Here is a 27,782-nt window from a genome sequence, read left to right on the forward strand (position 1 = left end):
GTCCTTTTGAGATCTAAGTGTCAGGGGCCTCTTTCCATTTTGACTATGGACTTTCACACCCCCACCCACGAAAACTGCAAAATTCAAACATCTTTCAAGATGCCCAAAAGGCACCACTCTACGAAGCCCTTCCAAACAACTTCAGGCAGTATAGCCCTTTGGTTAAGAGCGCTGGGCTTCTGGAATCAGAAAAGACCCCCAAGTTTAAAACCAGGTCTGCCATTTAGTAACTCCATGACCTTGAGCAAGTTACCCCTTCTGCATCTAGGTTTCCCACCGGTAAAATGAGATCATCATGGTACATATCTCATAGGGTTGTGAAGTATTAAATGAGATATGCACATAGAGCACTTAGCACAGTCCCTGACACTTAGTAAGTCCTCCATAAGTACTGCATAGTAGAAGTAATAGAAAGTTTCCTCTTCAGTAACATGTTAATAAAAATGCCTCCCAGGGTGTGGCAAAGTTCTGCTGTAAAAGTCTTTTAAACTGTAATGCTGAACAAACGTAAGGGATTGGTGTATACCTTAAGATATATGGGGCAAAGTTCTAACCTCACTTTTAGAGAATATCCTTTCCCTGCACTGGAGGGAAGGGGGGTAATAATACCTATTATTAATTAATAGGAAATAAAACCAGAAGATACGTCCCCGGGAAACAAGCAGCAGAAGCCCAAACAGCAGTATTAAGAGCAGCACCCGCATACCGTACCTCGACAATTCCCAGTAGTTCACCTCTAACGCCCCCCTTCCCTTGGAGCCGCGCAAGCGTACACTGATTTTGCTCCTCTCTCCCTCATGCCCCCGCCTCCAACACCCTCCGCCCCCCAACCCCCCCACCCCGTCTACCCCACCACGCAGGCGCATCTCCTTAAATCCTGTCCCTACCCCCCTCCTCTTTCTCTGCATTTCGTTCCCCCTCCTCTTCCAGCACCTCAGCAGGTTCAAACTCTTCTGCGTGAGGGCGGCGGTGATCGAGAGGTCACGTGATGAGCATCCTGCTGCCCAACATGGCGGAGTTCGACACGATCTCGGAACTGGAGGAGGAGGAGGAAGAAGAAGCGGCAACGTCGTCGTCGTCGCCGTCGTCGTCGTCGTCGGTATCGGGGCCCGACGATGACGAGGAAGATGAGGAGGAGGAGGAAGAAGAAGAGGAGGAGGAGGAAGAAGAAGAGGAGCAGGTGGAGGAGACGCCGCCCCCGCCTCGGGTAGTGAGCGAGGAGCATCTGCGGAGATATGCCCCCGACCCTGTATTGGTGCGGGGCGCCGGCCACATCACTGTGTAAGCGAGAGGGAGCCATGGGGTTTGAAAAGGCTGAGATTTGGCGACAGAGGAATAAGGCAGTCGAGGGGCCTGTGGAGTGGGGGAGGGCTGACTGAGGCATATAGTTAGGAAAAGACACCTGGTCTAAATGGAGAAACTGAGGGAGACAGGTGTAAAGGAAGTAAGGAGAAAGCAAATGTGATGCACCAACACCGGGTAAAAAGTGAGTATAGGACAGGGAAGTTAGGGGGTTGGGAGCCAGAGGGATTGGAGTAGGGGTGAGTCTCCTTGCTTCTGTATATGCTGGTGATGGACAGTCTTTAAACTGCAGGATGTACCAGCGGACTCTTTGCCGCTAAGATTGATGTCTGGTGGAACACGGTGATAGCTGTAACAAGTGACGAGACCTAGGCTTGGACTCTTCAAAACAGAAACATAATATATTTTGTGAATAACATTATAGAATATCCACCCATCCACGTATTCATCCATCCATTCTTCCTATCTAATCCCTTTGTAAATGAATTCAATAATCCTTTCCGTGTCTTGATCACTCCTCATTCTGACGTTTCTTAAATATCACACAATTAGAGGTTCAGGTTGAGAAGCAGCTATGAAACGTAGAAAGAGCAATGGATTGAGAGTGAGGGCTCTTGTATGTTAGTCCCAGCCTTGCTTCTTACTGGCCCTGTGACCTTGGTCAGGTTACTTACCATTTCTGGGCCTTGATTCCTCCATTGGTAAAGTGAGGGGTTTGGAGTAGATGGTTTTTAAAGCCTTTCAGCTCTGAGATAATTTAACATACCTGCAGGAGATTTTGTATTCCCAAGTATTAAATATGCAAACATTAAATATTTATGGAAATTAGTCCCCTAGGAGCTGAGAATGATTTTTTGAAAACTCATACAGAGTTTGTTTTTAATTGACATCTTGGATCATATTTGAGAAAGTAAAAAGGGGGAGGGACCTCATAGCGTAGTAGTTGTCAAAGCAGAAGAAAAATTTAATGGTTCTCTGGGCTTTGAAGAGTGCTTTCTCATTTTTATATGCTTGGACAGTAAATACTTGGAAGTTTGAATATTGTGTCATGTTCATCCTCTTAATTATGCTATCATTTACTGAGTTTTCAAAATAGGACTATTTTTTCCTATCAAGTCATGCTGCCTGTAATTTTGATAATGGCTCACCTACCCCTCTGACTTTCAGTTTAGTTCATATTATCTGAAATCATATATTATGCACCACCTCCCCCCATCATGTTAGCTTTTAATTTTAACATGCTGAGTATTTTAATTGTAATATACTTTTGTGATCTTTGCATGAAAAGTATTAAGGAAGATTTTGAAATTGTGGAAGAGTGTGGGGAGATTTTTAGACCTGCCTTTTGGTTAGGCAATTTTAACACAATTTTTCTTGGTCCAAGAATTTTGCAGATAGCCTACAATGTTCAGATGCCAGCTCGCTGCGCTGTTTTATTTCTATTCCTTTCATCACTAGGGAAACAATTTATTACTCAAATTAATTATGATTCTGGTACCAAAGGTTACTTTCATGCAGATTATTTCATATGATCAAACAGAAAAAGGCTTTTTATTCCAGTCCATAATTTTATATTCCAGCATTCCTCCCCTTCATTTTTTTCTAAAATTCAGAAAACAAAGAACAGGCAAGAAAACAGAATTTAAGTTTCCTGAAACTTATTTGTGGTTCCATTCTACTCCTCACACAACCATGGTGAAGTACTTAACAACCTATTTTCAATTAAAAGCAAAGCACTGACACTTGCCATGCCCAGGCCCTTATGATAGGTGTAATGTCCCTCTCAGCTTAAAAATTCTGGAATAAGGAGTGTGAAATAATGGTGCTCATAGTAACTGCTGGTATTAATTGAAGCCAAAACCTGAAAAGCAGCAAACCAGTACTTGAATTGCTAACCAGTGTACATAGTTTGGAAAATTACTTAGTTGTATTGTACACATTCTCTGACCTAGAAAGCATGTTTGATGTTAAATGAGAAACTGGTCTTTCTGTGATAGGAAAACCTTCCTTACAACAGGTAAAGTAAGATCCTTAGGAAATAGTTAATCTAATTCTGAGACGTCTAAAGTATCAGCCTCTTTAATTTTTTTCTGGCATGGGAGTGTTAGTTGCCCTATCTGAATGAAATATTTCTTATTCTCTCCCATTCTTATTTTTTTCATTCTTCGTGCAGTCATCTGTTCTTTAGAGGATGTTGTTTCTTTTCAAAGTTTAAAATTTGAGAACCATCACCTCAAATTCAGTATATCTTAAACCCAATTTATTTTCCCTCTCCAGATTGGCTATGCATTCCAGTTGCCCCATTTCTGACCCTGATACTGCCATTCCAATCTTCCAGGGTAATATTTCAAGTCCTTGAGTCATTTTTAACTCTTCCTTCTCCTTGAATTGCCCTTTGCCAGTCTGTCCCAGAATTATGTCATCATGCCTTTTAAAAGGTCTATTAGATTATTCATTTTCTCCATTTCTGCTGGCACCTTTCTAGTTTGGGTTGCCATCATCTCCTGCTTGAATTGCGGCCACAGTCTGCCACCTCTCCCCACCCCAGTCCATCTGCATGCTTGTGCCAAACTAATTTTCGTAAAACACGGTTTAATCATGTCACTTTCCTGCTGAAACACCTGCACTGGATCTTAATTAGGTTTGAATTCCTGTGCTCTCTTCCTCCACCCTCAGAGATCATGGAGTCCCTCTGCTTGTTCAAAGCTCACCCCTCCACTTATGCTTTCCATACCCTTCTCTTCCAGCCTCCTCCAAGGCAGCCCCTCTCTCTATAATATTACCTCACTCAGCCTCGCTATTGGCTCAGCCTGTAAACATATTCAGTCTCTCTAATTCTTTAAAAATAAAAGCCTTCCTAGACCTACATTCCCCATTAGCTATTGTCTAATCTCTCTTCCTTCTTTCTCCAAATTTCTTAAGAGTAGCTACATTCACGGTATCTATTTCCTCTTCACCCTTCTGTAATCTGGATTCTGCCACCATGACCACAGACAAACTGGTATCATTAAGATCACCATGACCCTCCTGTTGCTAAATAATGGGCATCTTCAATTTCCTATCTTTCTGGTCCTCTCTGCTGCATATAATGACTCCCTCTTTCTCAGAGGCTTTTACTCCAGGGGTCATAAACACACTGGCCTTCAGAGGAGAGACGGGTCACAGAAAATAGTGCAGCATGAGTAATGATGGGGACTTAGTTGAACTGGAAGGTATATGTTTTGCCTAAAGGTATTCAAATTCTGATTTAAAAAAAAACATTTTGTCAGCCAAACAAATCTAGGAATTCCTTGGCCACTTCACTCTTCCTGGTTCTCCTTATATTTTTCTGGTTATTCCTTAACTGCCTCATTCATGGATTTCTCTTCCTTTCTTGCTCCTTGAATACTAGTGATCTCCAGGGTTTTGTTCTCAGCCCACTATTCTCATTCCCTGCTCTATCTAGATGGTCTCATCTTGACTCTCATGGTTTCAATTATCTGATGTCTCCCAAATATGTATCAGTATCTCTATACCAGACTCTGCTCTGACTCTTATCTGGACTTCCTCACCTAATGGCTCACTGACATCTTAAATTCAACGTATTCAAAACAAAACTCATCCTCCCCCTCACCACATCCCCTCACACCCCCATCCCAACCCCTCAAAAAATTCCTCCTATTTCTGAGTTCTCCAACTCAGTTAAATGTACCTCCTCCTATCCCATTATTCATTGGTGGTTCCTCTTTCCCACTCAATCTTCTCACAGCTAAGCAATCAGTGGGTAATAATAATATATGACCTAAAATTTTCTTCTTTTCCTCCCTACCACCACTTCCCTGATTCAAGCCCCTTTCACCACCCTACTAGTCATCTTGTCTTCATCCTTGTCACCTCCAAATCTATCCCTCAGCCGGCTGCTCAATGGAGACACCACTTTCCTGTTTAAGACTTCTGTGGTTTCCCGTTCATCCATAGGATCGAGTCTAAGCTCTATAACATGGAATATAGAACTGGACCCTGCCTATCTATCAGCCTAATCTCTTGACATTTCCCTTTACTGCTTGTATTTTCTTATTCACAGCATGCTGTTTCTTATCTCTTTGCCTCTGCTCAAGCTGGGGCCTTCATCTAGAATCCCAGTACCTACCACCCTTACCTCATAAGTCACCACCTCCTGCAAGTCTTCTCTTCCCTGAATAAATTGGAAGCAGAAATGGCAGGACAATCACTGGTTCCCTCTGAATTCTCAGTGCCTAACACAGTGCCTGCCCTGAAGTAGACACTCAGTAAAAATGAGTTGAATAAATACTGGTTCACTTTAGTAAAAATATGCCCACCATAGTGTGTGCTGTATTATAGGCCCTCAACAAATGCTAGTTAGTTGAATCATCCTCTGGAGAGTACTTGTGTTTCTGAGCATAGATACGATAATACTACCAGATCTGGGGTGGGGGTATGGCATGCCCTTACCTCTGAAAGGTTTGTTGAGCAAGACTTTATGTGTCAGAATACCCCTGTGTACTTATATCATCTTTACACATTGGTTTTCTTGTTACTTATCAAGATATCATTTAATGTCTTATCAATCAATTATAATTTTTTGAGAAGTCGAATGACCTAACCAGAATAATTGTAATTCCAAATCTGAGATGATGATGATCATAAATGGATATTTGGGTATCTTTTTTCAAATTAAAAATTTTAAAAACTGTCATTAAGGCAGATATATTTGATGTGTTACTCATTGCTGTATATACGCCCAGCACAAAGAACAGTAACTGCCATCTTCTATGTGTCAGTATGCCAGTATGATGGGCACTACCATTTAAATATTGTATAACACACCTAAAATATTTTATTAAAAGATACAAGAATGCCTTTAATATATATATATATATATAAATGGCTAAATTAACTCCCACAGATTTGAGGTTTTAGAAACAGAAATAATGAAATGTCTCTTGTAAGTATTGTTTCAGAAATACTATACATTTGAGTGAGGTAGCTTAGTGTCTATCATTTTTCATCTTGATATTTTTAGGATGAATATTTGGATCTACTGTATTATAAGGAAAATTACATCGCATGAGATTTTTTTTCTTATTTATAGATATTACCACACTCTTTATATTACTTAAAATATATAGATATTTACCCTTGATAATACAGCTGTATAGAAGTTAGTAGAGATGAGAGGTTACCAATTCTCAAAAATATATAAAATTCTCATTAAAATTAATCTAAAAGAGCTGAAGTGATTATATACAGAATTGAAAAAAGATGGCCAAATTTGCCAAACAGTGCATTTCTGCAGAAAGTTAGAGAGCACTACAAATATTGATACTTCTCTAATCAGTGAATGGAATGCCTTTTCTGTAAACAGCTGTCTTTGAGGAATTAAAGTGAAGAATTGTTAATTTGTGTTTGTATAAGGTAAGTATTTTATAAGATTTTAGGCTTTGAGAATACTGAAGCTATGGTAACTTGTCATTTTACAGGGCAGCAAGACATGATTATTTCCATATGGAATATTAAAGAAATTTAACTAATTTTTTAAAATCTCTTTTAATTGAAGGGCATAGACTTTCCTTTTTCTTGGTATAGTAAATAGAGACCAGTGCACGTTCTTCAACTATAAGTGCATAGTTTTCTAGTGAAATGGTTTTTGTTGGCAGAATTTTACTACACTTTTATGTGTTTTCTTAAACAACCTGAACACATAAACTTAAATTTGAGCAAGGTTTACAAAGGCTGATGTATAGTCATTTTCAAAAGAATTAAAAACAGTAAGGGGTATAGGGAGGGAGAAAAGAGGGAAGAGCAACTAGAGGACCCATCCTTCTTTACCTCAGTTTCCTTTACTCCAAAGAATTGTCCAAGAAATTAAAATTTGGGGCATTGGAGACACTTAACAAATAAAATACAATCATTAAGAACCACCAGCTGGGTCAGCTTCAAACACATAATAGGCTCTATATTTAATGAAGCCGATAAAATGACAGTGTGAGCAGTTCCCAAGTGCCTTTGTCTAATGCTGAAGAACCCCACATTTTGACTCATGTCTATCACTGATCAGTAATGGGTAGATGAGCTTGTCTAACCTCTGTGGACTCACAGTTCTTAACTTAATGGTTTACTTATGAAACAAAGCTGAGGTATTCATTTAGCAGGAGCCATTTCAACATTTTCCTAGTAGCTACTAAGTAAAATGTTGTGCCTAAGATTATTTAAGTACTCGTTTTAGGTGCTGAATATCTAATGGAGAAGTTAAGGAAAGAAATCCCTGGTAGGCAAGAACAGAATTGCTACTACCTTTTAGCCAAAATTATGAGAATATATTGGGCCTAGTTTGCCTATCTTTCTACCTTTTGAAGTAGATAAATGTAGGCCATAATGGAGTGTTTTAAGAAGTAAAATGACACTTTCCTTACCATTTCTTTTTGTTTTTTTTAAATTTTTTGTCCACCCTGCATAGCTTGTGGGATCTTAGTTCTCCGACCAGGGATTGAACTTGGGCCCTTGGCAGTGAGAGCGCAGAGTGCTAACCACTGGACTGCCAGGGTATTCCCTCCTTACCATTTCTAATATACTTTTTATATTTTAGAAAATACAATCCATTTTTAATATTAGAGAAGAAAATTTGTAATGTGAATTTAGTAAGCATTTTTTGAGAACCTGAGCACTGGGCTAAGCACTATGAAGAATACAGAAAAAACAAAGTACAGGTCTTGGTTTACAAAGCTAACAGGAAAATCTCCTTTAAGAAATTGGTGTGGATGAGTGAAGAATAAAAGAAAATATTTTATTAAATTTTGAATTGTGTAGTACAGATTAAAGTTGGCTATTAGTGTTCAGAGAAAGGGAAATCCATGAAGGCTTACAGCAGGGGTTGACTTGAGCCTTGAGGACTGCATTGGATTTAAACTAGGGAGAGGAAGCAAGAGAAACCACATGAGCAAAGACAAGAGCCAACATAGCAGTGGCAATGGAAAGGAAGGAAATGATATGAGAATGATTTCAAAGGAACAAATAACAAGACTTGGGACCACCTGGATATAAGCAAGGTGCAAAAAATAGGAGAGGGAAGATCCAAAAAATGATATCCAGGCCTAGGTTAAAGAGAGTCAATGTGCCATTGATAGAGATGAGGAATTGAAAGGGGGGAACCAGTTTCCAATAAAAGGTAACTTTTAATTTTAGACGTGTTCACTTGAGGTGTATTATTTTGTAGCAAGATATCCAAATGGAAATTGTTTCTGTTTCGTAGATAAATTCATTTGTGTCATATTTTAGATTCCACATATAAGTGATATCATATGGCATTTCTCTTTCTCTTTCTGACTTACTTCACTTTGTGTAATAATCTCTAGGTCCATCCATGTTGCTGCAAATGGCATTATTTCCAAATGGAAATTTTTAGTATGCAATTAGAGATGAGGGACTAGAGCATGTTGGGAAATATAGAACTAGAGATATAGATTTGATGGTCATCAGCATAGAAGTGATTGTCAAGGCTATTAAAAATAGATGAACTGTTGTAATTCCTTTAGAAAGAGGAGCAGATGACTAAAAGCTAAACTTTGGGAAAAGACAAGAGTGTTAGGAGAGAGTGAATGAATCGGAGAATGTTAGGAAGGAGTGGTGAACAGCATCACAGGCTGCAAAGTCAGGGGGGAAAGTTCTGAGAAGAGGACATTGAATTTGGCAATAAATAAGATGAACTTGTCTTTCTAAATAAATTTACCGAATAAGGGATTATTTTCAGTAAAGTAACAGCATCAGAAGAGAAATTTCAGAAGGTTAGGGACTTCCCTGGTGGTCCAGTGGTTAAGACTCCGCGCTCCCAACACAGGGGCACGGGTTCGATCCCTGGTGGGGGAACTAAGAGCCCACATGCCACACGGGCACAGCCAAAAAAAAAAAGCCAGCATGTTCATTCAAAAGGTTAAGAAAGGAAGGGATAATATTAAGGAAATGGAAACAGTGGCAACGGAAGTTCATTTGTCTGGTGATAAATGCAAAGAGAATAGCAAAGCTAAATTTTTTTAAAATAATAGAAATATTCCATGCATTTTGAGGAATACATCTGTCTATATCCTCTATGTATTTGATATGTAGTGAAAGAATGGCAACTGGGAAAAGCTATAATGGCAGCAGTCTCCAATGGAGGTAGGAATATATTAACATTGTATCTAAAAGGCAAAAGGGGAATTCCCTGGTGGTCCAGTGGTTAGGACTCAGTGCTTCCACTGCAGGGGACACGGGTTTGATCCCTGGTCAGGGAACTAAAATCTCACATGCTGCGCCGCACGGCCAAAAATAAATAAATAAATAAATTGGATTTTTTTTTTATTTTAAAAAGTAGAAGACAAGCTATAAGAATGGAAATAGAGCTCTGCTTTCAAATGTATCGTGTCTACTTTCTATAAATGAAACCTGTATCTATTTTCTTTGTTATGCAATAAGAATTAACTGTGGGATAATGAATTCAATTACATCTTCTTGCCTAGTGATAAGGTCACTATTTAGCTAAGTATGATTTGAATGAAATATGTTTCTTGCTCTGTTAAATATTTGTCATGTTACTGATTGCTTAGTACATAATTACAAATATATATTTAATACTAGAGTATCAGTTTCTCAAACAGCACATGAAAGTTGCCATAAAAATTCATGTACAAGAGTACCATTTTATTTTTAAGTTTGCCTGTACTCCTCAGTGTATAAATTTAAGGGGAATGTTATGAGAATGTTATTATAAAAATGTTAGGGCTTCCCTGGTGGCGCAGTGGTTGCAAGTCCACCTGCCGATGCAGGGGACACGGGTTCGTGCCCCGGTCCGGGAAGATCCCACATTCCGCGGAGCGGCTGGGCCCGTGAGCCATGGCCGCTGAGCCTGCGCGTCCGGAGCCTGTGCTCCACAAGGGGAGAGGCCACAACAGTGAGAGGCCCGCGTACCGCAAAAAATAATAATAATAATAATAATAATGTTATGCTCTCATTATGTGTTGTACTGACACCTAGAGAAGTAATGAAGTTTTTTAATGAACTTAAGGTCTTTTTATAATTACTAGTTAATTTTCTCAACTCTTTTAAAATATAGAATTTGTTGTTTTAAAATACATTTTAAACATGCAAGGTAAAATATATTTATGTACAGGTATGTACCTTGCTGCTAGCTGCTAAATATAGTCTTTTTGCACAAAAAGAGCACAAGGATTGGCTTGTGTCCTTGAAGAGGAGCTATTAGCATAAATGATACAAGGAGACTATGATTCTCACAGAGAGTTTTAATAGGACGTTGGATTCTTAAGATGTCTTTAAAGTGACCCTAAGACCAAAGTGCAATAAATCAGTAGAATCAAACAGGACATACAGTAGCTTATTATTCAACAAACTTTTATTAAGCACCTACTAGATTCCATTGTGCTACTAAGCATAGTGGAAGATAGCAAAGTAAATAAGCCATAGTTTCTGTTCTCAAGGAGCTTAATATAGGACAGAAAGAATTTAGGGATTAGCATTTGAATTTTGGTTGCCTCCTCTTACTATGTGACTTTGGGCAAGTCATTTGGTTACTTTTTGAAAAAAGTTTTTCTGAGTGTCAGCTTCCTTCTCTGTAAAACAGAGATAACAATACCTCTCTTGAAGGGTTGTGAATTTTAGAGGTAATGTATTTACTTAACACAGTGTCTAACCCATGGTAAGTAGATAGTTACTGGTAACTGTTACTATTATTGTCTACCTCAAAAGGAGTTCTTATTAAATGTTAGTGTTTTTTGCTTACACTGACAAAATTGTAGTCACTCTGATATATCATCTAACATGCAGGAAGTGACCTTTGTTATTCCTACTGAAATCAATCACCAAGTAGGTGAAGGAAGCCTTATAAAAAATCATTTTGACTTAGTACAGATTTCAATGAGTGTACCTGAAAAAAGTCAGAGCTTTTGAGGCTGGGATCTGTCTTCTCAAAATTAGTTGAACATATACATAAAAGCCATTCATAAGGATCAACCTCTGAGTATCTGAATAGTAACCGATCATAAGTTGTCAAGCTCTATAGTTCCAAAGGTTACATTAGTTTTTATTAGGAATTTTCATATATCCACAGAAGTAGAAAGAATAGTATAATCCACTCCCACATACAACCCATCAGCCAGTTCCAACAGTTACCAATTAAAATGGGTTTTAACAGAAATGTTTCAATCAAAAGTTGTGATATTTCCAGCTCTATGTCAGTGTTTCTCATTATTTTTTAATCTCATATCATGGTTCTAGTTAGAATCCTCCTTTAACATTGGCTCCTTAAGTTTCTTTTACTATTAATTTGGATTAATAGTCAAAGATTTATTTTCTATAAATATCAAATTATTTTTAGGACATGCTTTTAGGTCACAACATCAAAAGAAAAATGCATGGCTTTGTAACTTTTTTTAAGGGAAAGAGTTAAATATGCTGGGTAGAATATATTTTGTTCTGTCTTTGTTTTTAAGGTTTGGCTTGAGCAACAAGTTTGATACTGAATTTCCCTCAGTTCTAACAGGGAAGGTAAGTGAGAGTTTGCATTGAACTTTTCAATTCTAAAAGCATTGTTTTATGGCTTATTTAGTGTTATGACAAGTGCTTTGACTCACTGTAATGAAGTCTGATAATAAGAGGTCAGGGTAATTGGAGGCTATGTCGTTAGTGACTGAAAGCTGTCTCCATGACTACTAGCATATGACCAGTTAGTTTGTTCATGTCCATTAATGCCAGCCATTATTTACTTATCTGTTCAGTTTTTCCAGTTTTGCCTTTTTTCTCAGCACTGGTAGCTCTAATTGTTTTCATTTAGGTCAGTAATTTCCAATGATTTTAGAGTTAACGAAGTTATCAGTGTTCAACTTTGTATCACTCTATGAATTTTAAAGTGTCCTGTGATGTGATTTGTTATACATCAAAAAATCAAATTTTTGGTTGGACATTTTTCTGTCTTTTAGATAGCTTGAGCTTCTACAATTGGATTCACTGTGATAAATTGTTATTACCTTTTTGTTTCCTGGTTCCTCTACACCCAGTAGTAGTATCTTCTAGCATCGAGGCTGAATATTCAAAGACTTCCTAGGATTCAAAACTGTTTGGAAAATCCTCTTACAACAGTAATGCTAACTTCTAAACCCAAAAGAAAAGGCTCTGACTAAGGCAAAAAGAATATATAAAACTCCTAATGTATTGTCAGGTACTTATTAGCTTCACAATGTAAGTTTGTGGTTGTTATTGATAATTCTTCATCAGTATATCTCAGTTTCACCCTGATTGTTTTTCCAATTTTCTCTACTCACCAGCTTTCAATTTTAATTGCTTTTGCTACTTTAACCTTCTTCATCTGAGTAATCGTCTGTTCTCGGTCCCAGCAATAATTTGTTCTCTTTGACTGTTGACCTTTTCTGTCTCTCCTGATGTATAATGTCAAATCATTCCATATAGTACTAAACAAGTAGTGATAGTCCCTAGCTAAGTGAACATTAGAAAATATGTGGCCATTTATCTTTTTAGGATACAAAGAGCCCTTTGGTTTGAGATTTTGGCCCCACTCTCTGGTATGTTCTACCTTCCTATCCTGATCATTTAGAATTGTTCACCAATTTAAGCAGCAGTTCAGATTTAGATTTGTTTTATATGAATTAATCATAAATGGTTTTCCAAGAGAAAAAATAGCTATGGAAGAAAATCTCTTGAATAGTAATTTGTCTGTGGAAAGATGGCAAATTCAATATTAAAATTAAAGAGAATGTGAATTAAAGCATCTCCAGTGGAAAACTTGTTCTTTATGTTTCCCTTTATGCTGCTGCATGTGTTGTCTGGGCAGTTACATCCAGCTTTATTATTGGTTTAGTTAAAAAAAAGTTTGAATTACAAATCCAAGTAACTCTAGAAAATGAATAATCAAAAAATATGTCAGAGAATAGAGTTCCCAGGTGTAAGAATTATCCATCTTTGAAATTGGCCACTTTTATGTGCTCGAGGAATCTTCAGAATATTTCTTCACACCTCTTCATTTCTTTCCAAGCCTTCTAAAACTAGAAATTCCACCAGCACAAAAGATAGTCGTTTTTTAAACTAGGGAAGTAGGAATATTAAGCTGCCTTTGGTATGCATTCACACAACCTAAATGATCTGGATATGAACTGTTCTTAAAGATATCCATTCTTTTCAGGTGACCGTTTTCATAACACATTATGATTGGATATTTATTCTAGTGTGCATTATTTAAATGCACAAAATTTCTCATATATTGAATGAGGCATACAGTGATGTTTTTCTTAGTTTAGTGTTTGGTGATGAAAAAACACTAAAAAGGAATTCTGAAAGTCTGATTTTTTTCAAAGTCACATGATGACTTTATTTTCTCTTTATTTATTTTTTTTTAATGAGATGATTTTTCTCCGGTCGGCACTATTTCTTTTGTATAGGTTATTTTGGATTATCAAAATGCATCTCTGATAACTGTGGGGTCTTGAGAGGCAAGAAAGAATTTGCATGTTTCAGAAAAAAACTAAAAGAAAGAAAAAGTTTGAATTCCAGACTTAGCAGCAGTGTATTTCAAAATGAATAAATGCGGTAGGTAAAATAGAAAAATAAATCTGCATTTTACAAAACCAGTGTTCCAGCATGAGTGGAATTCTGTATAGCATTTATGCCTAAACTAAGCAGAATTGTGGAGTGAATTCTGAAAACCTCAAAAGCCATTTTGTTAAGCTCTGTGGCTCAGTATTAATTTTGTGCTTCTTATGTGTTAATGCTTTTAATATAAATAAAAAGATAATCTTTTATATTAAGTTAAGGAAAGATTGTTTCCTCCTTTCACTGAAGATAAGTCCTCCTGTCGTGATAGGACATATCAAACAGGTGTGTACATGCAGATTCTGGTGACCAGAAAATGAAAGAACCACAGAACTTCAGAAAAGAAATAAAAGCTTCCGGCCCTCAGCTTGAAACAATTAAATGGTGTTACAGGGGGATTAGTGTGCAGTGTTGGGAACCATAAACCATAAAATCCACCTTTACTATTGCTATCCAGTATGACAAGTGATTGATTGGGTTGTGTTCCCCATGATTGAAGGAGGCAAATCAGTCCTGCTGGGTTTTGCTTAGATTTTCTTCTGTTTGCAAAGTCTCTTGCATCCTGTTATAAAATATTATGACCCTTTCCCCCACCTTTATGATGTGGCTTTCTTTTTTCTTTCTAAGAAAGTCAAAAGGAATTAAATGTTTCTTTACAACCTGCCATTCAGCTACAAAGTAAAGGGCTTCCATCTAACCTTCATTACTAGAAATACTCAATTATATGGAAGTAAATGAGTAAAATGTTATTAACTCTGATTCCACACAGTTAACTAAACATTTCTTTCACATTGTTTAAAATCAGGAGTTAACCAATTCTCATTTCCTATGCCTTTATCTCTGTTTTATGACTTTTACTGTTACTCAAATACAGATTTTTTTTTCAAAGACAATTCTGGCTTCCTTTTAAAGTCAAAATGAAGATTTCAGTTTATTCTTTGAAATTCTAGTAAAAGTTTTCTTTTCAATATGTTTCTGTTATGACTTCAAAAAATTTGAATTCTCATTTTTAGTAACTTGAATGTTTTAGTTTTTAATTTGTCCATAGTAAGAGAGTACAAACTGTGAATATTATGTGTTAAAAGTGGAAAGTATTGGTGGAGAAGAAGGAAAATTGCCACATTTTAGAAATGCTTTTATTAATTCATTTCCAGAATCATGTAATGAAAGATAAATCTTATAACAAATTTTATATACTTTGGCATATAATTTACTTCATTCACAGTGTTTTAAACAAAAATCAAATTTTACATTTTGGATTGATTCATTTCTGACTTTAGCCTCATTCTTTACTTTTTCTCGTCTGTGCTTACACGCTTTTAAATAAAAGTTTTAAATAAAAATTTTACTTTTTAAACATAAATTTAAATTTTAATTACAAGCACTTAAATTTGTAAATGGACAGATTTAATAATTTTATGAGTTTATATCAAAATTTGCCGTATTTAAAAAATGTATTAGTGTTTCTGGATACACAGTTTAAAGAAAATTGATAATAATGTTATATTACAGATTACAGCTAAATATATAACTATATTTTCCTTATTTTAATTTCCATTTGCTTGCTCAGTGGTTCACTAGGAAAAAAGAAGTTGAATATCACTGTTTGAGAGGTAAATTTTAAGATAGCAACTTAGTACCTTGATTTTAAAAAGAACGTCTTTTAAGAATTGAAAAGCATTAAATTTGCATTCAAAATGTAGCAGTTTATCCTTTTGTTTATAATAGACTGTTTAGCAAAGCTGTGGAGTATTAAGTTACCTGATCCAAACCTTCAGGTGATACTCCATGCAAAAAAGAGCTTTGCTTTTCTTTCTCCAAATCTAGTCAGATATGATTCACTGACTTCCTTTCTCAAAGCATTCTAGTTAGGAGGTCCTTTCTAAGGTATAATTTCCATTCCCTGTGAGGTATATAATAGAAAAATTATTTATTTCATTTTATAGATGAGAGACTAAAACTCACAAAAATTAAATGAACTTACTTAGCATTTTTTATAACTAATGAGAAACTAGAATCTAGATCTTAACTTGTCTTAATGTGCTTAGCCTGTTGGTGTTTTCTATTTTCAGTTATAAGCCATGGTTCTCTGAATTTATTTTCATGTTTACTCCAGATATTTAGTCATTTATTTGGAATTCTTTTCACTCAGTGATTGTCTTTAGGTCATATTGGAGAATGAAATCAGTTTAGTTTCCTCCTGTAAATACAGTTTTGAGCCTTACAATTTCACAACTTGTTAACATATTAGGAAGAAAATCTAATTTATAGGTTAAGCGATTAACATTATTGGGTGGCATGAACAATTCTAATAAAGCTAATATAATTATTTAATGTTTAAATCATAATGGTACTGAATTCTGTGGTCATGTATCTTTCTAACGTCTGCTAATAGGTATGTATTGTAGTATTGATTCTAAGACATGTTTATTAAAAGACAAAAATGTAATAAATTGATTCCTCTAATCCAATTTTTACCTGGAAGAGTTATAAAGCTCTGTATTTTTGATACCAAATATGCTAGTGGGGTTTTTATTTTACAGCAGCTTATTTTTCCTAACAATTTCATAATTTTTGCTTGCACAACCAGATGGCAGAAATTTTTTCCCATATATTTTACAGTGTGACAGCTTTCTAAATGAAAGGGAATCATTTTTGTGATCCAGAAATGTGATTTCACTGAAAGCAAACTATTTTTAGTATACCTTTGAATTGTATAACCTTCAAGCAGAGTTTTTGGTATAAATCTAATTATGCCTGTCATGCTCTTGCCTTTGAACTGACTTTGTCATTGTTTACAGAGAGGCACAAGCAGCCACTTCCAGGAATGGAGGTAGTAATTAAAAATATTAAATTTGTATATTTAAGGATCTCTGAACTTCTAAAATTTATAGCAGCTATGAGTCCATTTTATGCTAATATTAAGACTGTTTTTTGAATGTGATCACTCCTCACTGTCTTTTGTTAGTGTAGCTTTTCCCTACAAACAATGGCAAGTGTTAAAATTGTTATCTTGCAAATTTGCCAGGGAGAAAAGTTTTGAGAGTTGCCTTTTTAAAGATAATCCAGAAATATTGCTGAGGTCTAAATTTAATTCTATTTACTCTGGTAGTATTTAGGTTTTATTGTTGTATTATGCTTCTAGTCTTACTCAACCTTTAGTCTGAGTGACTGGAGACTATAAATAATATTGCTTTAATAATGAGAATATTTGTAAGAAAACTGCTTGACAGGTATCCTTTACCACCGATTTTACTGTTGTCATTTTATTGTTGATAATTTCAAAAGATTGTTTTCGAACATGAGAATAAGTTCTGTAAACATGAAATTATATTGTTTTGCTTTCTAATGTCATCCAGGAGTATGTAATACATATTTATAGGGAAAAATAGGGAGGAAATATATTTAGACGGGTAATTCCTTAAAGTACTTGTAATAAGACAAACATTTTCTTTAGATTTAGAGATAAATAGTAGAAAGCTGCCCACAGACTGTTAAAGATTGCACCCTTGTTGTAGGTGGCCCCAGAAGAATTTAAGACCAGCATTGGCCGTGTGAATGCATGTTTGAAAAAGGCTCTCCCAGTCAATGTGAAATGGCTGCTGTGTGGTTGTCTCTGCTGCTGTTGCACACTGGGTTGCAGCCTGTGGCCCGTTATTTGTCTCAACAAAAGAGTGAGTAACCATTTTATTGTGTAATAATAATGAGCTAACATTTATTGAACACTTGCTGTGTGCCAAATACTTTACAGAATTTATTAAATTCTCATAACAATGCTGTCCTCATTCTAGATATAAAGAAACTCGGGGTCAGAGAGATTAAGTCATTTGTCCAACCTTTACCAACGCTTTATCACTTAATATGGGTTCCAATCATTATTTTAAATAAGTGCAAAGTAAGTGGAGTACTTAAGTAAATATAAATGTGACTGGGCTACTTATTCTTTTTACAAAACCCGAAGCTATGATTTAAAGTATTTCCAAGCCACAGGTATATGGGAGAGTTTCTTCTGATCTGAAGAAAGGCAGAAGTGAGAGTAATCTACAAAGCTGGTAGGGGAAATCCTTGTTAGTTTTGAACATGTCGAAATAACATTCTGACATGACATTACCAGTTATGTCATGGATTTAAGACTACTACATTTATCTCGTCTTCTTTAAAATTTTATTTGATCTTTAGAATGATTTTTTCCCCCAGTGGGAAGATATTTTTAAACTTTTCAACTGAAACCAATGAGGAAAATTAATTCATTTTACCTACAGTTATTTTCCCTGTACCACATTGATGATTTCATTTAAACTTCTAAATAATAATTAGCCTACTGAACCATATTCAACATGACAGCACCTTGTGGGGGCGTAATTAGTGATGCAGTTTTTTCATAAACCAAAAAGATTCCCGACAAGTACTCATTACATTTTCCTCTCCATCTTTCTCTTGCCCTCCTTAATGTCTACTTCAAAAAAACAAATAATAAAATACTGCCACCCCTATAACTTTTTGAATGGAAAATTAGACATTTTATTAATTCTCTTGGTCCCTACCAGTAGATCAGAGCTTTATTTAAATAGAGCTTAGTTTATTGTTTGTCAAAGCATGAACAATGTTCTCAAATGGCTTTCTATAAGTTAAAAAAATGACAGCATAAATTTTTCTTTAACTGTCATATCTTTTAAAAGTTACAAATCAATAACTCCTACCCATCCTCATTATTTTTAAAGCCTCAATGTGAATTATTTATGGGATTTTTTTCATCACACAAATATAGCCAATTTCAATTACTTAAGAAGAGAGTTTTTGGTTTTAATATTATCCAGGATCTTTATTTCCTGATGACCTGTTTACGTATTTGCCTCTTTATTAATAATACCTCTGCCACAAGGCCTGAAATAGAAACAATTTATTCAGTCATGTATTTTACTATGATCGCTACTGATATGAAATCAATACTGATGCTGTGATTTCTCCCCATCTCCCACTACTTTGGTTAGGAATTCATATTGAAATTGAGGCATCAGTGTATTCTTAGATCACTAATCTGTCAGTTTTAAAAAGTTTATTTAGTACAGATATGCAAACAGTTGTCCTGTGGGCTAAATCCAGCCCACTCTGTTTTTCAAACATTTAAATCAGTTACCAGCATTTAAAAATTAGAATATTTAAAGTAAAATTTCAAACAGCCAGTGTCTCTTGTAAAATCTAAAGCTCTGACAGTATTGGACCCACATGCCTATATTTCAGCAATTGGCCCTTGCTGAGTGGTGGTTCCTTCCTTTAAATAGGACACGTGGTCTTTGGTTCACCATAGAACTACGCAGCATTTACATTATCTGCCTTGCTCTGTACACTTTTTAGTTATGGCCATTGATTTTGTACATACTATGTTAACACACTAGACAATGAAGCACCAAGCACATGCTGGTAACCTTGTACAAGACACTGTCCTTTCTGGAGCCTAAATTTCCTCACCTATAAAATCCAGATAATATTGGTTACTTTTATGGTGGTTGTGATGATGAAGAGATTTAAGGCCCCTCACTGCTTTTTTTTTGTCCACATGAAGAAATAAAAAATAAAATACAACAATTTAAAAATGACTCTAGCCATTTCTAACGGGGTATCTAGCTTCATAGAAGTCACATCTGTGTTTATCCACAAAATAAAATGGAAATGATATGATTAATCTGCCCTGTGTCACAAGGTTGCTGTATAAATGAATGATTATAAAATGTTTCCAAGAAAAGAACTTCTTTGTAAACAGTCTGCCTTGTGAACTTTTTTTTTTTTTTGCCAGTATACATCATGGACATTTTTTTCCAGCAAATTAGTTTAAAGAAAAGAAATACAGACCAGAATGCCCTGAGCTGCTCCTAGTCTCTCTTGGCTCTGGTAGGATTCTAAGCTTACATGACATATGGAATGAAAGTCTTTGTTTACCCATTCTTACATTTACCACTGTGATATTACAGTCAATTTTCAGGCCTAATCCTGCCACCATCCTTAAATTTGATACTACTTTTAACATTTACCTTTCTTGCTAAACTGAGAGGGATGTTCAGAGGGAAGGGACTGTTATCTCAGTCTTACAACATGAACATAATGTTGTTTTCCTTATGATTTCTAATTTCATTCCATTGTTATTGGAGAAGGTACTTTGTATGGTTTTAATCTTTTTTTTATTTATTGAAGCTTGTTTAGTGGCATAACATATGGCCTATCCTGGAGAATACTCCATGTATACTTGAGAAGAAATTTGTATTGTTGTGGGGTGGAGGGTTCTGTATATGTCTGTTAGATCTAGTTGGTTGACAGTGTTGTTCAAGTCCTGCCTTTCTTTACTGCTCTGTAAAGTTGTTCTATCCATTATTGAAAGTGGAGTATTGAAGTCCTAACTATTATTATAGAAATATCTATTTCTCCTTTCAGATTTGTCAGTTTTTGCTTCATGTATTTTGCAGGTCTGTTGTTAGTTGTGTATATATTTATAATTGTCATTTCTTCTTGAAAGATTTATATTTTCATCAATATATATTGTTACGGAATTAATGTTTGTATTCCCTGAAAAGTCATATGTTGCAGCCCTTCCCTCTAATATGATGGTATTTGGGGGTGGTTGGTATTTGGGGGTGGTTGGTATTTTGGCCTTTGGGAGGTACTTAGGTTTAGATGAAGTCATGAGGGTGGGGTCCTCATGGTGGAATTAGTGCCCTTATAAGAAAAAAATAGAGAGCTTGCTCTCTATCTCTCTACCATGTGAGCAACAAGGAAGTTGTCTATAAGGAACTTATAGACAACTATAAGTTGTTCTTCTATAGGAAAAGGGCTCCCACCAGAACCCAACCAACCATGCTGACACTGATCTAAGACTTCCCATACTCCGGAACTGTTGTTTAAGCCACCTAAGAATATGGTCTTTTGTCATAGTAGCCTGAGCATATTAAGACATATAGTGTCCATCTTTTTCTCTTGTAACATTTTTTTTTACTTAAAATCTATTTTGTCTGATATCATCTATCCCAGCTCTTTTTCTGGTTACTATTTACATGGAAAATCTTTTTCTATCCTCTCACTTTCAACCTACTTGTGTCTTTGAATCTAAACTGAGTCTCATGTAGACTCATGAATCATATTTTTTTGTTTGTTTGGTTTTTTGTTTCTGTGTTATCATGTTATGTTAAGATTTTTTTTTCTTTTTTTTGTATTGGGATGTAGTTGTTTTACAATGTTGTGTTAGTTTCTACTTTATAGCAAAGTGAAGTAGATAGAGTTCCCTGTGCTATACAGCAGGTTCTCCCTAGTTATTTATTTTATACATATTAGTGTATATATGTCAATCCCAATCTCCCAATTCATCCCAGCCCCCCTTCCCCCGCTTGGTGTCCATACATTTGTTCTCTACATCTGTGTCTCTATTTCTGCCTTGCAAACTGGTTCATCTGTACCATTTTTCTAGATTCCACATATATGTGTTATCATACAGTATTTGTTTTTCTCTTTCTGACTTACTTCACTCTGTATGACACTCTCTAAGTCCATCCACGTCTCTACAAATGACCCAATTTCATTCCTTTTTATGGCTGAGTAATATTCCATTGTATGCATGTACCACCTCTTCTTTACCCATTCCGTAGATTTTTTGATGATGGCCATTCTGACTGGTGTGAGGTGATATCTCATTGTAGCTTTGATTTGCATTTCTCTAATAATTAGTGATGTTGAGCATGTTTTCATGTGCCTCTTGGCCATCTCTATGTCTTCTTTGGAGAAATGTCTATTTAGGTCTTCTGCCCATTTTTTGATTGGGTTGTTTGTTTTTTGATGTTGAGCTACATGAGCTGTTTGTATATTTTGGAGATTAATCCTTTGTCCATAGATTGGTTTGCAACTATTTTCTCCCATTCTGAGGGTTGTCTTTTCGTCTTGTTCATGGTTTCCTTTGCTGTGCAAAGCTTTTAAGTTTCATTAGGTCCCATATGTTTATTTCTGTTTTTATTTCCATTACTCTAGGAGGTGGGTCAAAAAAGATCTTGCTGTGATTTATGTCAGAGAGTGTTCTTCCTATGTTTTCCTCTAAAGAGTTTTATAGTGTCCGGGTCTACATTTAGGTCTTTAAATGGATCGTGTTTTTAAATCCATTCTGCAAATCTCTCCCTTTTAATTGAGAGTTTAATCTATTTGCATTTAAAGCGATTGAGGATAATATATTAGTTTGCCAGGGCTCCTTAATTAAGTACTACAGACTAGGTGGTTTAGCCAACAGAAATGTATTTTCTCACAGTTCTAGAGGCTGTAAGTCTGAGGTCAAGGTGTTGGGAAAGTTGATTTTTTTTTTCTGAGGCTTCTCCCATTGGCTTGTAGATGACCGTTTTTCTCCCGGGGTCTTCACCTGGCCTTCCCTCTATACATGTCTGTGTACTAATCTCTTCTAATTAGGACACTAGTCATACTAGATTAGGGCATACTCTAATCATCTCCTTTTAGCTTAATTACCACTTTAAAAAGCATATCTCCAGAGAGAGGGGGAAGATGGCGGAAGAGTAAGACACGGAGATCACCTTCCTCCCCACAGATACATCAGAAATACATCTACACGTGGAACACCTCCTACAGAACACCCACTGAACGCTGGCAGAAGACCTGAGACCTCCCGAAAGGAAAGAAACTCCCCACGTACCTGGGTAGGGCAAAAGAAAAAAGAAAAAACAGAGACAAAGAATAGAGACGGACCTGAACCAGTGGGAGGGAGCTGTGAAAGAGGAAAGGTTTCCACACACTAGGAAGTCCCTTCGCAGGCAGAGACTGTGGGTGGCAGACGGGGGAAGCTTCGGAGCCACGGAGGAGAGCACAGCAACAGGGGTGTGGAGGGCAAAGTGGAGAGATTCCCGCACACAGGATCAGTGCCAACCGGCACTCACCAGCCCGAGAGACTTGTCTGCTCACCCTCCGGGGCAGACGGGGGCTGGGAGCTGAGGCTCGGGATGCGGTAGGATCGCAGGGAGAGGGCTGGTGGCGTGAACACAGTCTGAAGGGGTTAGTGCACCACGGGTAGCCGGGAGGGAGTCCGGGAAAAAGTCGGAAGCTGCCGAAGAGGCAAGGGACTTTTTCTTCTTTGTTTCCTGGTGCATGAAGAGAGGGGATTAAGAGCACTGCTAAAAGGAGCTCCAGAGGCGGGCGCGAGCCGCGACTAACAGCACGGACCCCAGAGACGAGCATGAGATGCTAAGGCTGCTGCTGCAGCCGCCAGGAAGCCTGTGTGCGAGCACAGGTCACTATCCACACCTCCCATCCCGGGAGCCTGTGCAGCCTGCCACAGCCAGGGTCCCGTGATCCAGGGACAACTTCCCCAGGAGAACGCATGGTGCTCTTCAGGCTGGTGCAACATTATGATGGCCTCTGCTGCTGCAGACTCACCCCACATCAGTAGCCCTCCCTCCCCCCGGCCTGAGTGAGCCACAGCCCCCGAATCAGCTGCTCATTTAACCCCGTCCTGTCTGAGCAAAGAACAGACGCCCTCGGGTGACCTACACACAAAGGCAGGATGAAATCCAAACCTGAACCCCAGTAGCAGTGCTAACAAAGAAGAGAAAGGGAAATTTCTCCCAGCAGCCTCAGGAGCTGCGGATTAAAGCTCCACAATCAACTTGATGTACCCTGCATCTGTGGAATACCTGAATAGACAACGAACCATCCCAAATTGAGGAGGTAGACTTTGAGAGCAAGATATATTATTTTTCCCCTTTTCTTCTTTTTGTGAATGTGTATGTGTATGCTTCTGTGTGACATTTTGTCTGTATAGCTTTGCTTTCACCATTTGTCCTAGGGTTCTGTCCGTCCATTTTTTTTTTCACTTTTTAAAAAAATTTTTTTCTAAATAATTATTTTCTATTTTAATAACTTTATTTTATTTTATCCTTATTTTATTTTATCCTCTTTCTTTCTTTCATTCATTCGGTCTTTCTTTCTTTCTACTTTTTCTCCCTTTTCTTCTGAACTGTGTGGATGAAAAACTCTTGGTGCTCCAGCCAGGAGTCAGTGCTGTGCCTCTGAGGTGGGAGACCCAACTTCAGGACTCTGGTCCACAAGAGACCTCCCAGCTCCATGTAATATCAAATGGTGAAAATCTCCCAAAGATCTCCATCTCAGCACCAAGACCCAGTTTCATTCAACGACCAGCAAGCTACAGTGCTGGACACCCTATGCCAAACTAGCAAGACAGGAACACAACACCACCCATTAGCAGAGAGATTGCCTAAAATCATAATAAAGCCAAGGCACCACAAAACACACCAACAGACGTAGACCTGCCCACCAGAAAGACAAGATCCAGTTTCATCCAATAGAATGCCGGCAATAGTCCCCTCTACTAGGAAGCCTACACAACCCATTGAACCAACGTTAGCCACTGGGGACAGACACCAAAAACAATGGGAACTACGAACCTGCAGCCTGCAAAAAGGAGACCACAAACACAGTAAGATAAGCAAAATGAGAAAACAGAAAAACACACAGCAGATGAAGTAGCAAGATAAAAACCCACCAGACCTAAGTAATGAAGAGGAAATAGGCAGTCCACCTGAAAAAGAATTCAAAATAATGATAATAAAGATGATCCAAAATCTTGGAAATAGAATAGAGAAAATGCAAGAAATATTTAACAAGGACCTAGAAACACTAAAGAGGAAACAAGCAACAATGAACAACACAATAAATGAAATTAAAACTACTCTAGAAGCGATTGATAGCAGAATAACTGAGGCAGAAGAACGCAGAAGAGACCTGGAAGAAAAAATAGTGGAAATAACTACTGCAGAGCAGAATAAAGGAAAAAGAATGAAAAGAACTGAGGACAGTCTCAGAGACCTCTGGTACAACATTAAACGCACCAACATTCGAATTATAGGGGTCCCAGAAGAAGACGAGAAAAAGAAAGGGACTGAGAAAATATTTGAACAGATTATAGTTGAAAACTTTCCTAATATGGGAAAGGACATAGTTAATCAACTCCAGAAAGCACAGAGAGTCCCATACAGGATAAATCCAAGGAGAAACATGCCAAGACACATATTAATCAAACTATCAAAAATTAAATACAAAGAAAACATATTAAAAGCAGCAAGGGAAAAACAACAAATAACACAGAAGGGAATCCAATGCTAAAGGAACTTCTCTAGGCAAGAAACACAAGAGAAGGAAGAGACCTAAATTAACAAACCCAAAACAATTAAGAAAATGGGAATAGGAGAAATATTTATGCACCCAACATAAGAGCACCTCAATACATAAGCCAAATACTAACAGCCATAAAAGGGGAAATCGACAGTGACACATTCAAAGTAGGGGACCTTAAAACCCCACTTTCACCAATGGATCAATCATCCAAAATGAAAATAAATAAGGAAACACAAGCTTTAAATGATACACTAATCACGATAGTCTTAATTGATATTTATACCACATTCCATCCAAAAACAACAGAATACACATTTTTCTCAACTACTCATGGAACACTATCCAGGATAGATCATATCTTGGGTCACAAATCAAGCCTTGGTAAATTTAAGAACACTGAAATCATATCAAGTATCTTTTCCAACCACAACGCTATGAGACTAGATATGAATTACAGGAAAAGATCTGTAAAAAATACAAACACATGGGTGTTAAACAATACACTACTTAATAACAAGTGATCACTGAAGAAATCAAAGAGGAAATCAAAACATACCTAGAAACAAATGACAATGGACACACGACAACCCAAAACCTATGGGATGCAGGAAAAGCAGTTCTAAGAGGGAAATTTATAGCAGTACATTCTTACCTTAAGAAACATGAAACATCTCAAATAAAAAACCGAACCTTGCACCTAAAGCAATTAGAGAAAGAAGAATAAAAAAAAAACAAATTTAGCAGAAGGAAAGAAATCATAAAGATCAGATCAGAAATAAATGAAAAAAAATGAAGGAAACAGTAGCAAAGATCAGTAAAACTAAAAGCTGGTTCTTTGAGAAGATAAACAAAATGGATAAACCATTAGCCAGAATCATCAAGAAAAAAAGGGAGAATACTCAAATCAACAGAATTAGAAATGAAAAATGAGAAGTAACAACTGACAGTGCAGAAATACAAAGGATCATGAGAGATTACAATCAATAGAATTAGAAATGAAAAAGGAGAAGTAACAACTGACATTGCAGAAATACAAAAGATTATGAGAGATTACTACAAGCAACTGTATGCCAATAAAATGGACAACCTGGACGAAATGGACAAATTCTTAGAAATGCACAACCTGCCGAGACTGAACCAGGAAGAAATAGAAAATATGAACAGACCAATCACAAGCACTGAAATTGAAACTGTGGTTAAGAATCTTCCAACAAACAAAAGCCCAGGACCAGATGGCTTCACCAGCGAATTCTATCAAACATTTAGAGAACAGCTAACACCTATCATTCTGAAACTCTTCCAAAAGATAGCAGAGGGAGGAACACTCCCAAACTCATTCTACGAGGCCACGATCACTATGATACTAAAACAAGACAAAGATGTCAAAAAGAAAAGAAACTACAGGCCAATATCACTGATGAACATACATGCAAAAATCCTCAATAAAATACTAGCAAACAGAATCCAACAGCACATTAAAAGGATCATACACCATGCTCAAGTGGGGTTTATCCCATGAATGCCATATGATCATCTCAATAGATGCATAAAAAGCTTGTAACAAAATTCAGCCCCCATTTATTACAAAATCTCTCCAGAAAGTGGGCATAGAGGGAACATACCTCAACATAATAACGGCCATTTAAGGCAAACCCACAGCAGACATCCTCAGTGGTGAATAACTGAAAGCATTTCCTCTACGATCAGCAACCAGACAAAGAGATCCACTCTAACCACTATTATTCAACATAGTTTTGGAAGTCCTAGCCACAGCAATCATAGAAGAAAAAGAAGTAAAAGGAAAACATGTAGGAAAAGAAGTAAAACTGTTAATGTTTGCAGATGACATGATTCTTTTCATAGAGACTCCTAAAGATGCTACCAGAAAACTACTAGAGCTAATCAATGAATTTCTTAAAGTAGCAGGGTACAAAATTAATACACAGAAATCTCTGGCATTCCTATATACTAATGATGAAAAATCTGAAAGTGAAATTAAGAAAACACTCCCATTTACCATTGCAACAAAAAGAATAAAATATCTAGGAATAAACCTACCTAAGGAGACAAAAGACCTGTATGCAGAAAATTATAAGACACTGATGAAAGAAATTAAAGAGGATACAAATAGATGGAGAGATATACCATGTTCTTGGATTGGAAGAATCAACATTGTGAAAATGACTCTACTACCCAAAGCAATCTACCGATTCAATGCAATCCTATCAGACTACCACTGGCACTTTTCACAGAACTAGAACAAAAAATTTCACAATATGTATGGAAACACAAAAGACCCCGAATAGCGAAAACAATGTTGAGGGCAAAAAATGGAGCTGGAGGAATCTGACTCCCTGACTTCAACCTATACTACAAAGCTACAGTAATCAAGACAATATGGTAATGGCACAAAAACAGAAATATAGATCAATGGATCAGGATAGATTGCCCACGCACATATGGTCACCTTATGTTTGATAAAGGAGGCAAGAATATACAGTGGAGAAAAGACAGCCTCTTCAATAAGTGGTGCTGGGAAAATTGGACAGATACCTGTAAAAGTATGAGATTAGAACACTCCCTAACACCATACACAAAAATAAGCTCAAAATGGATTAAAGATCTAAATGAAAGGCCAGAAACTATCAAGCTCTTAGAGGAAAACATAGGCAGAGCACTCTGTGACATAAATCACAGCAAGATCCTTTTTGACCCACCTCCTA

The 27,782-nt window shown here is 36.9% G+C and overlaps 1 protein-coding gene across 1 annotated transcript in view; it reads left to right on the forward strand.

The window, feature by feature from the left end:
- The first annotated feature begins 841 nt into the window (after positions 1-841).
- CHIC1 (cysteine rich hydrophobic domain 1) overlaps positions 842-27,782 on the forward strand; it is a 54,351-nt gene continuing 27,410 nt past the window's right edge. Inside the window, exons 1-3 of the mRNA XM_024129532.2 lie at positions 842-1,281; positions 11,781-11,835; positions 17,409-17,564. Of these exons, the coding sequence (XP_023985300.1) occupies positions 989-1,281; positions 11,781-11,835; positions 17,409-17,564 (504 nt within the window). The 5' untranslated portion in view covers positions 842-988. The remainder of the gene's footprint in view (positions 1,282-11,780; positions 11,836-17,408; positions 17,565-27,782) is intronic.

The sequence above is a fragment of the Physeter macrocephalus genome, chromosome 21 (genome assembly GCF_002837175.3).
Source record: "Physeter macrocephalus isolate SW-GA chromosome 21, ASM283717v5, whole genome shotgun sequence".
In the NCBI taxonomy this organism is placed as follows: Eukaryota; Metazoa; Chordata; class Mammalia; order Artiodactyla; family Physeteridae; genus Physeter; species Physeter macrocephalus.